The sequence below is a fragment of the Dreissena polymorpha genome, chromosome 12 (genome assembly GCF_020536995.1).
Source record: "Dreissena polymorpha isolate Duluth1 chromosome 12, UMN_Dpol_1.0, whole genome shotgun sequence".
Classification (NCBI taxonomy): Eukaryota; Metazoa; Mollusca; class Bivalvia; order Myida; family Dreissenidae; genus Dreissena; species Dreissena polymorpha.
Window position 1 is genome coordinate 33819465 of NC_068366.1, and position 14001 is coordinate 33833465.

Below are 14001 nucleotides of genomic sequence, written 5' to 3' on the forward strand. Positions count from 1 at the left end.
TAATTTAAAAAGTTGCTAAACATGGAAAAAATATTTTATTGATATGTGTTTATAGAAAAAATCACAACTGAAATAAATTATTAATTGTGATAAGAATGTACCTATTTATAAAATAATTTATTTAAAGATATGTACCATTTGTTTTAAAATCCTTATTTTGCCATGCCATACTAAGGGTGTCACAATACGCCCACCTTACGATACGATATGTATCGCGAACAGTGTGTACGATACAATACGTATTGCGATGGAAACAACATACAAACCATTTTAAACCATTTTTATGTCCCCGGATAGATAGATCGGGGGTATATTGTTTTTGGCCTGTCGGTCTGTCATTCTGTACCAAAACTTAAATATTACAGTAAAATTTTGCAATAACTTTTGAAATATTGAACATAGCAACTTCATATTTGGCATGCATGTTTATCTCATGGAGCTGCACATTTTTAGTGGTGAAAGGTCAAGTTCATCCTTCAAGGTCAAAGGTGAAAAACAACAACACCAAAACATTAATATCACAGTAAAGTTTTGCAATAACTTTTGAAATATTGAACATAGCAACTTCATATTTGGCATGCATGTGTATCTCATCGAGCTGCACATTTGAAGTGGTGAAAGGTCAAGGTCATCCTTCAAGGTCAAAGGTCAAAAAAAAAAAAGCGGCGCATAAGGGGGCATTATGTTTCTGACAAACACATCTCTTGTTCAATTTTATTTAAAGACCTCTACATATGTGTCATACAATACACAAATTACCATATAATGTCATGAAAGTACACGAATTGACAATTAGTTATTATTATTTACGAATCTAAAATTTTGATTAAACATTAACACGAAACTATGAATATGTTTAAAAAATACGGACTGCTTTATGTTTCTTTTACTTCGATAGATTATTTCACTTAAAAATAAAACGTGTTAACCAAGTAGTCGAACTGGCTATCTTTGCTTGTGCCGCAAAAAACTCCAAGCCCAGTTCTTAGAACCAGTCAAATATTCGACCTTGTTTCGTGACGTAGGCGACACAGAACATTTTTGAGTGGTTGAAATTTAATTTTAATGGTTTCGAAGAATTTGCCAAATTCTCAGCAGAATTACAGAATTACAGTTCCTGCTTAGGAAATTTGTAGCTACTAAAGTCGTGATATAAAGCAAATGTTTATATGAAATAAATGCCGACCACTTTCTTACTGATAACACAAAATGCTGCCATATTTTTTATTTGAAGCTCGCTGGAGGTGATTTCAATTCAATAACCCCCATTTTTTTGGGCAAATTACAGTTACTTCCCTCTACATGCGTCATGAAAAATGTCGTACCGTACGGACTCGGAGGCGTATCGTGAACCGTACCGAGGAAGACTTATTATAATATACCGTCCCATTAGAAGTACAGTTACACCCTTATGCCATACAAGACATAAGTAGCTATTATATCAGCATAAAATAGTTTACCACAGGTGTGCACTGTTCCTTGTGCTTCTCCCTGTTCACTTTCTATAAAATAATTCTGCAAATCAAAGAGCATTTAAATGCAGATGAAGTTTCAATTATTGTTATTTCATTTGAAATGTCAAACAAGGTGGTGTTTATCCATCATTCTGCACACTTGTAATTGTAACCCATTCCACATGTGTTATCTTGGATGTGAAAACATGGATGCTTGAAGCATGTTATTTGAAAAAGGTTAACTGTTATTCTTCAATTTACTTTTAAATGGAGTTTTAGCTAAGTTTACATAGAAAATATATAATTGGTGAATTTTCAGAGGTGAATGTTAGGTCACATTTGACTTTGTTGAGTTGTATTAAAGACTACAAAAACAATTTACCTCGAGCTAGATTTTTTTTAAATCATCAGACATTACCGTTGTTGACAAATGCAAATGAAAAATTTACGGTTGAATTAAGTTAAACAGTTGAGTTTAAAACGTGCCCTTGATGATGTATCATTAAAGTAGTAGGTAATTCTATGACGTTATATCAGTCATGTATTATGTGTACTGACGTAGTGTAGTATATTATACCACTTCTCAAGGCAAGTGAAATAAATATGATATTTTTTAGGACAAATAACTACAAATCTATTTGATCTCAAATTTCTGTTTCTATTTTACTTAATTTTTATTTACCAATGAAAACAGGCATCATGAATACAAATCACCATGGTGTTGTGGATATGGTGTCTGCCTAGAAATTGAGAGGTCACGGGTGCGATCCCTATTGTGGGAGCGTTATTTCGATCTTCCTCGAAGACATGAAAGTACTGGTTCTACCCAGGGCTCAAGACTCATTGTATAGTACAAGTGTTACGATGTTCAAGAGGAGCCCTACACTTAATCGGAAAGAAGAAAAAGAAATGCCTGTATTCCGTATAAAGCCAAAACATAGTCTCTAAAAAAATGTATCTTCTATATTATAGACAAATGAAGAATCACATCTTTATGTACCTTTCTTTTGAATGGCTACAGATACTGTGAGTTACTAATAACAGACTTCTTGATTGTTTTTCCAGAGAAGACATCTATCTGCCAGGCGCAAATCAGCCCCAGGTGCCGTGCTGTTTAGGGGCAGCATCAAGCCAAAGAGCTCCAACAATATACTGTGAGTTCCTTGCATATGTGTGTAAATATTTATATGTACAGTCAGAGCTTTTGTGATTGATAAGACCAATACATAAAGGGCAAAATTTGCTTTAAACATTAATTTTGAAATCGTTCAGATATGTACAAGTAATTACATAACAATTGGGACATTTGTTTGTTTGCGTCATTGACAAAATGAATGGGAAATTAATATGTTTTATAGCTATTGATGAAGAACCTAATATAATTTCAGCAAATACTCAAAATTGCCCCGTTGAAATGGTTTCATTGACATAACATCACCATAATTACTACTTACATATTTATTTAGATAGTGGAAATATATTTGAGGATTGCCAATTCATTCATGAAAACATTTCTTGCCTATTAATTGACATAATCCATGATTATCAAACAAAACAGTAGTGGCTGACTGGCTGGGTATGTGATTCAAATCTGGGTGTTTCTTCCTTACAAACAATAAAGATGGGAGTATTTAGCACTGGGCGGGTAGCATTCTTTAAGTATCATTTTGCGACATGACTCTTTTCATGTTGAAAAAAGCTCATAAAGTTTAGAGTGTTACCATGCATAAAATGGTGACCTATTTGATAATTAAACCAGAAGTAATCTTAAACTCTGCAGGCTAATCATTTGGTACATTAATTTTGTCCTCCACCAATAAGGACACCACACAATTAAATGAAAAATGGCATGTAATTTAAAGGCATTTAAATGTGTGCTTTGTGTTTGGTAAAATGATGTAACAGGGTCATCACTATTAAGCTTTCCCAAAAAGAACAATTTTGATCAATTGTGTGTCATATATGGCCTGCATCATGTCTTAAGGTGTGACATTAAAATTTGCAGCCTCTAGATTCTAATGTCCAATAAAACTGGCACTTAACGCTATGTTCTTGATGTTTGTGCTTCAATCTGTATTGTTGTGCAAAATGGTCCTCAACTGTCCTGTATGCCATGTTCTGGTCCTTTGTGGGATGTTATGTTCACTTAATGATGCAATTTTTGCAAAATTTTAAGCTTGCTTTAGGAAATTTCTTCCCCTTTTTCAGTTTTGTTGACATTTTTTTACTTCAAAATAGAAGGCCAGGCCCATATTCCAAATCAGGAAAAAAAGCCTTGCTTTGGTAACATATTGTAGAGTATGCATGTTTTTGGTCATATACAGTTCATTATGCCAAGTTAATGCCAAAATAGTTTACATAATGCCATGTTCTTGTGATATGCTGTATATTTTTCCATTCTGGTCTATTTCTGTTCATTATGCCATGGTTTGGTCACAGAATGTTCATTATTCCATGTTTTGGTCAGAATTACTGTCTACTGTATCATATTTTGACCAAAAATATGACCAAACATAATTAAACAACCTTTAAAGGACAATCATTACATGTCATGATGTCGTTTTTGTCTGATTTTGGTTAATTAAACATGAAATTTGAAGAAAAACCACAATCTGCACTCTGATTAATTATATGTTTACAACATACAAAATTCTGCCATTCATACTTTTCGTCGCTGATTCTCAAAACCACAAGTGTATTTAATTTTTAAATTACCTAATAGAGGTAATTTTTGTGTCACGTTTTATTGAGAGTAAATATGTTTAATGTTGAAGTCTTGACATAGCGTTTAGAGAGTAAATCAGGTGTAATCAAGGATATGCAAGCCATTTCATTGACAGTGTGTGGACAATTTTGGTCATTAATGCTTGATAGGTCAATGTCGGCTCTGGTACTACTTACATGTACCCCGGGTAATCCTAAGTATACTTACATGTACCCAGTACATATTAGACCGTACCGAAGTTGTATTCCCGCCCCAAATCCCATGTCGTAAAACGCTTACGAGTACTGTGAAACAATATTGTTTATCTTCCCGGGGTACATGTAAGTATACATTTGAGTACCCGGGGTACATGTAAGTAGTACCCGAGCCGACAATGACCAAAATCGAGCATAATATATGGGAGTATGCTCAGAACAAGTTAAGATTTCTCTGGGTTCTCTGGCTTCTGGGGCCCAACAGTGTATTGTTCTGTAAAAATATTAACTGAATGGCATTTTGAAAAAGAGCTTTAATGCTTTAATTTTTCCTACTTTTGTGTGGATATTTCTGTTTTATTTAATGTCAGACACCAGGACTGGTGTACTTAAATTAAAAAAAATAGAAGTACAAAATAAGTCACATAATATTGAAATAGGTAAAACTTGATACTGTATAATATTTGCTATCAACCATGTAAACAAATAGCAAAATATTTAGTGGAATGTCAACTTTGACAAATGGTTGCATAATTTAGTTGAAGCGACAATATTCGGTATGCATAAATTTTACATGAATAATATGAAGTGAAACAGATGTTGTCTTAAAAAATGTTTTTTTTAAAGTATTTTGTTGATGAAATAACATGTTTGCAGTATTTTTACAGCATGAGGCAATAGTTAACGTGATAATGTTTAGGTGTTAATATATGTTTGTGCAAATTTTACAACATAAATTATGTGTTATTAAATGTGGAAAATGTATGTATAAGCTTATGGCCATGTACATCATGGTAAATTATAAATGAGCCACTGGCTCTGGGAAAACTCAGGTCCTACTGCATGTGCATAAAGAATCGTCTTGGAGCTGCACAACATAATCTGGTATGATGCTTTCCTTCTAGACACCAATTTTGGTGTTGATGAAACTTCTTTTCAAAGAAAATTTCCATAAGTGCATACATGTATAGTTATATCCCAGAATAGCCAGACTGCACATAAGTAGGACAGTAAACTGTTGTGTTAATGGCATAAGTATGTGCTTTTTATACTCCTTTTCCACTTAGAAGCTAAGTGAAAATATCTATGTGCAAACAGCATAAAACCAGAACAGCATGCGAGTAACTCGCAGTCTGTTCAGGTTTTATGCTGTCTTCTGCTCATCAGTATCTTAGGGTTGGAAATGAAGCCTTTAAAACTTGAATCCAGTAAGAAAGGTATTTATTTAACTTTAACTTTCATAGGGAATGTAATTTCATAGGGACTATAAATGCGTCAAAATACGTATCTAAGTGGTATAAAGGGTTAAAATACATATCTAAGTTGTAGAGGGTTAATACTAGTGCACCAGCTTACCAAAGAAAATTTGATGAAGTTAAATGACCGCCATCATATGACTGACAATCAGTTGAAAACGACAAAATATCCAAATTATCAAAACACTTGGTATGATTCTACTATGTTTGACTGCAGGTCCAGTAACAGCATGGGTAAGAAGGATCCGGAGATATTCCAGTACAACAACTTCAACCGACAGTACCTCATGGAGGGCAATGTCGAGTTCTCAAGGGCAAGTAACTCTTGCTAACTGAAAACCTTTTAATTTAATTAAACCTATTCATTGAAGTTTGATTGCATTGCAATAACAAGTCTTATTGAAACGCCCTCGATTCCTACAGCCCTTTTGGAAACATGGCAGTTATTAATTGGCATAAAAAGTATTTTATAAGTCTGCAGCAGTGTTGTGCAAGTTAAAAAAAGTGGTCAGTTATTAAAAAACAAAAAAATGTGTAGCTTAACCTTGAATAAATGCAGCAGTTTTAAGTGCCAGTAATGGTGGGTTTTCTTGTTTAATAATTTAAAGTTGTAACATACAAATCCTACATTTTTGGTTTTACTGAACTATTATAAGATAATTCAATAGCTACTTGCATATGTGTTTCAGTTTTATTTTCTGGAATATGTGAAATGTTGTAGTAATGATAATAAAGGGGTGTACTTGTAAGTCTGTTTAAAGCAACTTGCCCTGATTGTTTAATACCAGCTGTCAAAATCCCATAATTTCAAGTTGCCCTAAATTGTAAGTTTGTCAAAGTAACCCCTAACACAATATTATTTTTCTCAGAGAGATATTATTTTCCTCAAATTATTTAACCCTTTCAGTGCGGGAACCGAATTTTGAAGGCCTTTGCAAACAGTTTGGATCCAGATGAGACGCCACAGAACGTGGCGTCTCATCAGGATCCAAACTGTTTGCTATTCTGATAATATTCTTTGAAAAAATTGAAGAAAATGCTAATTTTTGAAATTCAGCAGACAACATTTTAGCAGACGACAAATTTCCCAGCATGCAAAGGGTTAAATTGACTATCAAGCTGCAATGATATTTTGCTGGTATTGACCACCATGGGCATGTAAGTTATGAGCAGTATTATCAACACATCAACATCATGTCTGATCACATCACAAGCTGACAAGCGTTTCTGACAAGTGTGATACAAATTTAAGACGCTGACTGATCTTAAATTATGCAGTCGTCCAATAGGGCCAAAAGTTTAGATATCATTATCACTCAATTCAGGAAATTTTAGTGTCCAATTTGAGCAGGGGAGACAATTTGACACCCTTTCAATACTTACCTGTTATTTGCTCATTTTTTAGGTTTCTTGGAATGGTAACAACCTAAAAAAGGTGTAATATTCTTATGTTGGACTATTATTTATTTATTTTGTTGCAATTCAGATGCTGGTCAATGAAATTGATATCAAAGAATAGGCTATTAAAGTACAGTTTTATTTTTTACCACTAGTTTATATCAATGTTCAAATTAAACTAAATGGGGTAGCTATGAGACTATTGTTTGAACATTTCATTTGTTAATATGGACAACAGTTTAAAAATGTCCATGACCTGGATTGCTATTTTGTATCTGAGCATTTACAATATGAACTTTAATGGTGATATTTTTTAATGCGGTCAAATTGTTGAACTTGATTTGAACCTCTTTACCACTTTTATAATCTCTATCAGAATGCTACTGGTTGCTTAACGAGGACAACATGTTACATATTTCATGTGATATAAGATTCAAATGTGCGAAATCGAAGTCATTGATCCTGAATTTTTATACGTATTTCACATGATTAAGTTTCACGTGTGCAAAATCATTGAACCTTCATTTTTTTGTACATATTTCACGTGATGCAAGTTTCACGTGTGCAAAATCTAAGTCATTGAACCTGCATTTTTGTAATAGGCTTATTTTTCGTTTGAAAAAAAGTTCAAGCATATTCTAATACATTAGCTAAATATATTTATAATTCATAAAAACTAAAAGCTTACTGTTTTGAACTTAATCTTGTGTTTCTGCCGAATTTCCTGCAATAACTTTTGGTGTTTATTTTATCCCTTACGATTTTCAGGGTATGCAGACGCAAGATCGATACATGTTCTTATTCAGCGACCTTCTCCTAGTAGCAAAGCAAAAGTAAGAGTTGCTAGGTGTTAAGTAGTATTGTCTGGCATTAGAGAAAGTGTTGCTATGGGAGTTTAACCCATTTATGCCTAGTGGACTCTTCCATCCTTCTAAATTGGATCAATTTATTTCCAAAATTAGGGATGTCTAGTATATTTATTTCTATATTAAGAATATTTCTTACAGAAATTCCTTTAAGCAAACAGTGCAGACCCAGATGAGACGCGGCATCATGGGGCGTCTCATCTGGGTCTACGCTGCTTGCCAAGGCCTTTTTTCTAGACACTAGGCATAAATGGGTTAAATCTTGTCTAGCAAAAAGAAATGTTGCTATGCAATTGTGTTTTCTTGCAAAGGAAGTGTTGCTATACCATGGTAAGTGTTGTTTGGCAAAAGGAATTTCATTGGTTATTGTTGTTCAAATAAGTTAATTTTGCTGTGCAGTTGTTAGTGCTGTCCACAAGAAGTAGGTTTTGCTATGCAATAGAAAATTTTGTGTGTGCAAAAGTATGTTAATGTTGTCCAGCAAAGTATTTGTTGCTGTACACTATTTAGTGTGTCTGACAATAGGAAGTGTTAAGATATGAAAGTAAGTGTTGCTAAGCAGATGCTAGTGGTGTCACGCAAAAGTGCCAAAAATCCCCCTCCCTAATTTAGATCTTACAAAAATACAAATACTTAAGTTATTTTCAATGTGTTTTATTCTGCTCATAAAGGAAGTTGTCTGCAGTTATCAACTGTTTGAATTTTTTAATCAGATTATTTTATAAAATCTTTACTGGGTGCAAACATTAAAAAATGAGGCTTCTGTTCGTATTCAACCTTTCTTCAGTTAGATTGTTTAAGTCAAAGAATAAGTTTTTCCAAACCGTTATAATGTTTCTTGTTTTTTGCTGACTGTTGAAAGCTAATTCAATCTATTTGATGATAAGCATGAACCACATATTCTGATTTAATGTTTTTTTCTGATAAATAGATGAAATATTTGTGTAAAAAATCTTCAATTTAGAAATTAAAAAACGTTTGCCAGTTAGGTTGCAAAATATTTCACAAATAAGCATCATATAGTTGTGCTTAAGTGTCATTGAATTCAAATAAGTCTTTTAATGAATGATAAAGGTATGATGATTTTACATAATTTGTCACGTTTTAAAGATAGCTTAAAAAAGTTCACAACTTGGGAGACACCATTAGTGTCATTAGTTATCATTTTTATGGCACTATTTCTCCATTCATTGACCAATGTCATAGATGAATGACTGAGCATTACCAATGTGGTATTTCATTAATAAAAAAGGGCTGACGTGTTTATATATAACCATACATTATTGTATATGTGGTGTTGAGATTAATGTTTTAAAGGGTTGAGCGTGAAACTTTATTCCGTTTATCAAAAAGAAATGTCAAAACAATACACTACTTCCTCATGCAACCATTAATATGTTGATATATAACTGTTATTTGGAAATATAAATCATTTATTATTTCCTTGCTACTTATTTACATTAGAATCTTATCAAAAGCTTAGTGCTCTTTCATTCATCTTTTTATAATACGTTGTTTATTCAAAACACTTCAACAAAGTACTCTATACCAGTCCCATTCATTTAATATTGCAAAGTGTGTGTTTTTTTTCCACCAGCTTATTTAAAGACCAAAGGGTTGAATGTAAAATATATTAACCACAGGAATTTGCTTTTATTTCCACATAGCTTATAAAATGTGCCATCGCTTCGCATGTGGCTATTGTGGTAATAACCTCTAGTGTTTTTGTGGCCGATGTAGGTATAATTGCAGGCTTGAAAATACATTGATATTTTGAACTACTCTCATATCAAAATAGCATTAAGTATTATAATACATATTTAAACTCTAACATGCTGATACTGTTATAAAACATTATAATTTGGACGTGTAATATTAAATGATAAATAATGTAATTTTGTCTTGTAATGAATTTCAGCACTCACATGTTACCATTAATATTCCTTCATTTCCTCCTACATGCTTTTCAGCTATATTTATTATTGTGCCTTGGTTTGGTTGGGAATACAACTAATTAATTTAATCTCTCTGTGAAATGGAACTTCTATATGGCAGATGACAGATGTATGGACCGGTTGGCAGCTTTATTCTTTAAATCACTTTAATGTTGTCATTATTATTTATGTATGCAGAGGTTTGATATGAAAAAATATTACAATATATAATTTGCATTTTTAGGTCAAACACAAAGTTTAAGCTGAAGCACAGATTACCGTTGGGAGAGCTGTGGGTCGCCTACTGCATTGACGAGGTGACGGAGCTGACCCTCACTCAGGAACACTCGTTTGTGATTGGCTGGCCTACAACAAACTACGTGGCGACGTTCCAAAGTGTCGAACTCAAGGACACGTGGCTCGTCAAGTTCAAAGAGTAAGTAAATGAAGAATTAAAAATAAATTCAGGTTTTCTGGGGGAGATAACTGCCTAAATGCACATATGCTGAGTGTTGGTTCAGCAAATTCGCAATAAAAGCTATGGGTGAACATGTATAGCCTAGCTGGTTTTCATTCTTCTGAAAAGGCTTTTTTTACAGTAAAAAAAACAATAACGCAAAACTTAATTTAAAAACCTTGCAGATTGATTTTCATTCCTAAGAGGTATTGTATCTTCTTTTTAGATTCGTTTAAATTATTGAATATGTTCATGGGGCGAAATGTTGAGAAATCTGCTAAGAATGTCTGCACAATATTTAAACAGTGCAAACAATGACATGCCACATTTTTAATTTGATCGTAAGAGACCCTGTACCTCAGTTCATTCATGATACCAACAAGTTAACAGAATGAATGCCATACAATTCTGAAATTTTATTCATATTATCGTCACTTGAACAAACAATATTATTGCAAGAAAGGATTTGTTCATATGTCAGAATGTTTGTTTTCTTAAACATAATTGCCCAAAAAATGATTTTAATGATTTATAGAAATTTGAAAAGTGCTGTCAATACACATTATTAACACTTCAAAACAAACACTAGATATGTGAAATATTAATCATTTAAATTTTTTCCTATGCAATCCTATGCAATTCTATCAAGAAAAATGATAACCAATCAACAAATTAATGCAATTATTTATATATATTTTTGTAGACAAATAGAAGAAGAACGGTCAAAACTTAAACCAGAAACATTGCCACTTGAGGTTCATCATAAAAAGAATGAAAAGGTAAGAACACTGTCTTATGTTTAATGCCATTCTGCTACCATTTAATCATTGTACTACCGTATTTTACCACGTATAGCGCGCTCCCATGTATAACGCGCATGCGATTTTTTAAAACCAAAATGGGGAAAAACAAGAATTCAAGACTAAAAAGCCTGCAATCGGGCCGAAAATAGCCGCCATTCTTATGGGCGCTTAATTTTGTGTTTTAAAGAAGGGAGCGTTTAAAGGATCTGGAGCATGGGTTGCATAGCACTATATTTTCGACAATTTTTAAGATTATTCTCTTGAGAATATGGTGGCCCTAAAAAGGGCCATTGTCGTCATCGTGATGGGCTAGGCGTTGTCTATAGTGGTCGTCTGTCGATGTCTGATGCGTCGAATCCTTCGAAATCTTCATCATCGGTGTCGTTGTCGCTGTCGAAAAACTTCCTCATGTCCTCGTTGGTCATCCCGGTTGTCGATTCCTCATAGTAGTCTTCTGTTGTGTCCTCATCCTCTTCATCCGTGTCTGAAGTTTTCTTGGTCAGGTCTTCCCAGATAGCCAATTAGCGTCTCAAAATACTCAACAAGTTAGTTCGTACATTGCTAGATGAAAGATGTCAATTACGAAGTGCAAAGACCCCATTCACACCTACCTCAACCTGCGAAACACTACTCCTTCGATCAATGAAGAAGCGTGAAAACACCAACAAAGACAATTTTTTCATCTTTTAATTCAAAACTGTTACTACCCCGCTCATACCTACCCTTTCCCGCTATTTGTTGTTTCGACAACGGCTTCAGTCTATAACATTGTAGGGTGTAGTTTTTCTGCAATAAAAAAAATGGCGGCAATTGTGTAGATTTACGATTTCGAAATGGATTTTTTGCAATTTAGCAACCAGGAAAGCGTTGTCAATGTATTACGCTCACCGAATTTTTATTTTGAAATTTGGAGGTAAAAAACCGCGCGCTATACGTGGTAAAATACGGTACATATAAACTTGCAGTGCAAGTGTGACACTAACAGGTCTCTTTTATTGCAATATACATGTAATGCCCCATGCTGTGATATGGTGACCTAAATGATAATAAGAGATTACATTGAGCATGTGTACATCATTATTTGCATTTATATTCAGCATTTAATCTTAGGTTTTGGTTGTTATTTATCTGTTGTAGTAGATGTAATATGTTTATTGGCATCTTGAAAGTGTGTCATAAATTTGCATATTTATATGTTATTTATTGAAATTATCATGCATGCATACTCTTAGAATGACATTTTTATAGTGCATTATCAAAATGCTGGCTTTAACTTATGGCTATTGAATTAAGTATCATTTGTTTAGTTTTTACCCAAAAACGTTTTGACCATAAAATATTTTGAAGTTGATACCTTGAAATTAATTTATGGCCAAATATTAAGTACAACAATGTGACTATATAAATGACTTTGCCCGTTGATTCTGATTTTGTGAAGGCATCAAATTGTAAACTTTGTTTAAAAGGCTTGATATTTTTATCAGTTGTAAGTAACAGTTTGTCATACTATTGCTAAATGTCAACAAAAAGTAATAACCCAGTAAATTAAAACAAGAAATATCTTTAAAAAAGATATGCGGCGTTGATTGTGGTTGGAGTTTATGGAAGGTAAAGATTTAAATGAATGAGATCAAGTATAGCTAATATCTTTTTCTGTGCAGTTTTTAGCTGCATCACACGCAGTACGGGATGTTACGCGGAGTTTTTCGCGGCTTATTTTACATTATTACATATTGCTGGTCATAAACCTATAGATACAAAACAGAAAACCAAAGTCAACCGGCCACACGCGAAGTCTCCATACATATTTTAAATATGTATACGGGCGTTCTTCGAACAAACCTGTTTTAGTGGTTTATCGGGCATTGCTATTTGATTCGATTATTAACAGTATCGAGAATCATCGCGCTTATACTTAATACATTAGTCAATATGATGCAATAATACATTAGTAAATATGATGGACTAATTCTTGTTAATTAATTAAAAATAATATTTATCATGGTATTGTTGAAAACACATTAAGAATCTATTATTGACATGCCATAATAATATCGCTGGATATCTTCATTTAACATCTTTCTGGTAAAGAAAATTCTAGTTCACCTAGTTCACGCTATAGTGTCTTTATTATATAACTATTATTTTACTGACCGCGAAATCCGATCAGCACATAAGGTCTGACCTGTATATAAACTCTGACATTCAAACACACTAGCCGCGAACTGACCCCTTATTCCTTGCGGGTTGAAATGCAATGCATTAAAGTGAGGCATCGTTTCCACTGCTCTTTATACTTTTACATATAACATGTTGACAGGAATATGGAAGTCAGTACTAAATATGAGAACATGGCCTTTAAGTACACAACGTTCTCGCCCTGGCAATCCTCTGAAAATAAAAGGTGCACGCACAAACTGTATTGATGTCCAGAATTAAGTGTAAAACTGATCTATCTATTAAGCCTTTTTATTAGAGATAAAACTGTTTCATGCTGAACACGCAGTAAAACAGTGTTACAAAGAAGCGGACATGTTTCCAATGTTCTAGTGGTATTATCAAATCAGCTAATGCTGTCAATGAAGTGTATTCATCTGTACTTGGCCGCGGGAAGTTTTATTTGAATTCTATTGGACGCTAACAAAGGTCACGTAAGGTGAAAAGCTAACGTAGTCAGCTCCGCCGAAAAAGGCCCTGTAATAAATGTGCTGTATGTAAAAATACTTTTGCTTAATATGAAGTAAATTGTGTCATTAGTTGAAAGATAACATACCTTTGATTAATATGAATTAAATTTGTTTCCACATCTTGATAAGCAAGCTTCCTATGATTATTTACCCATTCATATGCATGTCAAAAGATTTGCTATGTATGGATGACTGATTCCATGAGTTGCAATTATTTGCTTAACCGA

At 33.4% G+C, this 14001-nt stretch overlaps 1 protein-coding gene across 6 annotated transcripts in view; it reads left to right on the top strand.

Annotated features, from left to right (window-relative positions):
• The window catches only part of LOC127853683 (uncharacterized), a 171132-nt gene that overhangs the window by 130581 nt on the left and 26550 nt on the right, over positions 1 to 14001 (top strand). For all 6 annotated transcript variants that reach the window (XM_052388397.1, XM_052388396.1, XM_052388398.1 and 3 more), the window contains 5 exons: positions 2520 to 2608; positions 5847 to 5943; positions 7796 to 7860; positions 10072 to 10263; positions 10988 to 11063. In XM_052388397.1, the coding sequence (XP_052244357.1) occupies positions 2520 to 2608; positions 5847 to 5943; positions 7796 to 7860; positions 10072 to 10263; positions 10988 to 11063 (519 nt within the window). The remainder of the gene's footprint in view (positions 1 to 2519; positions 2609 to 5846; positions 5944 to 7795; positions 7861 to 10071; positions 10264 to 10987; positions 11064 to 14001) is intronic.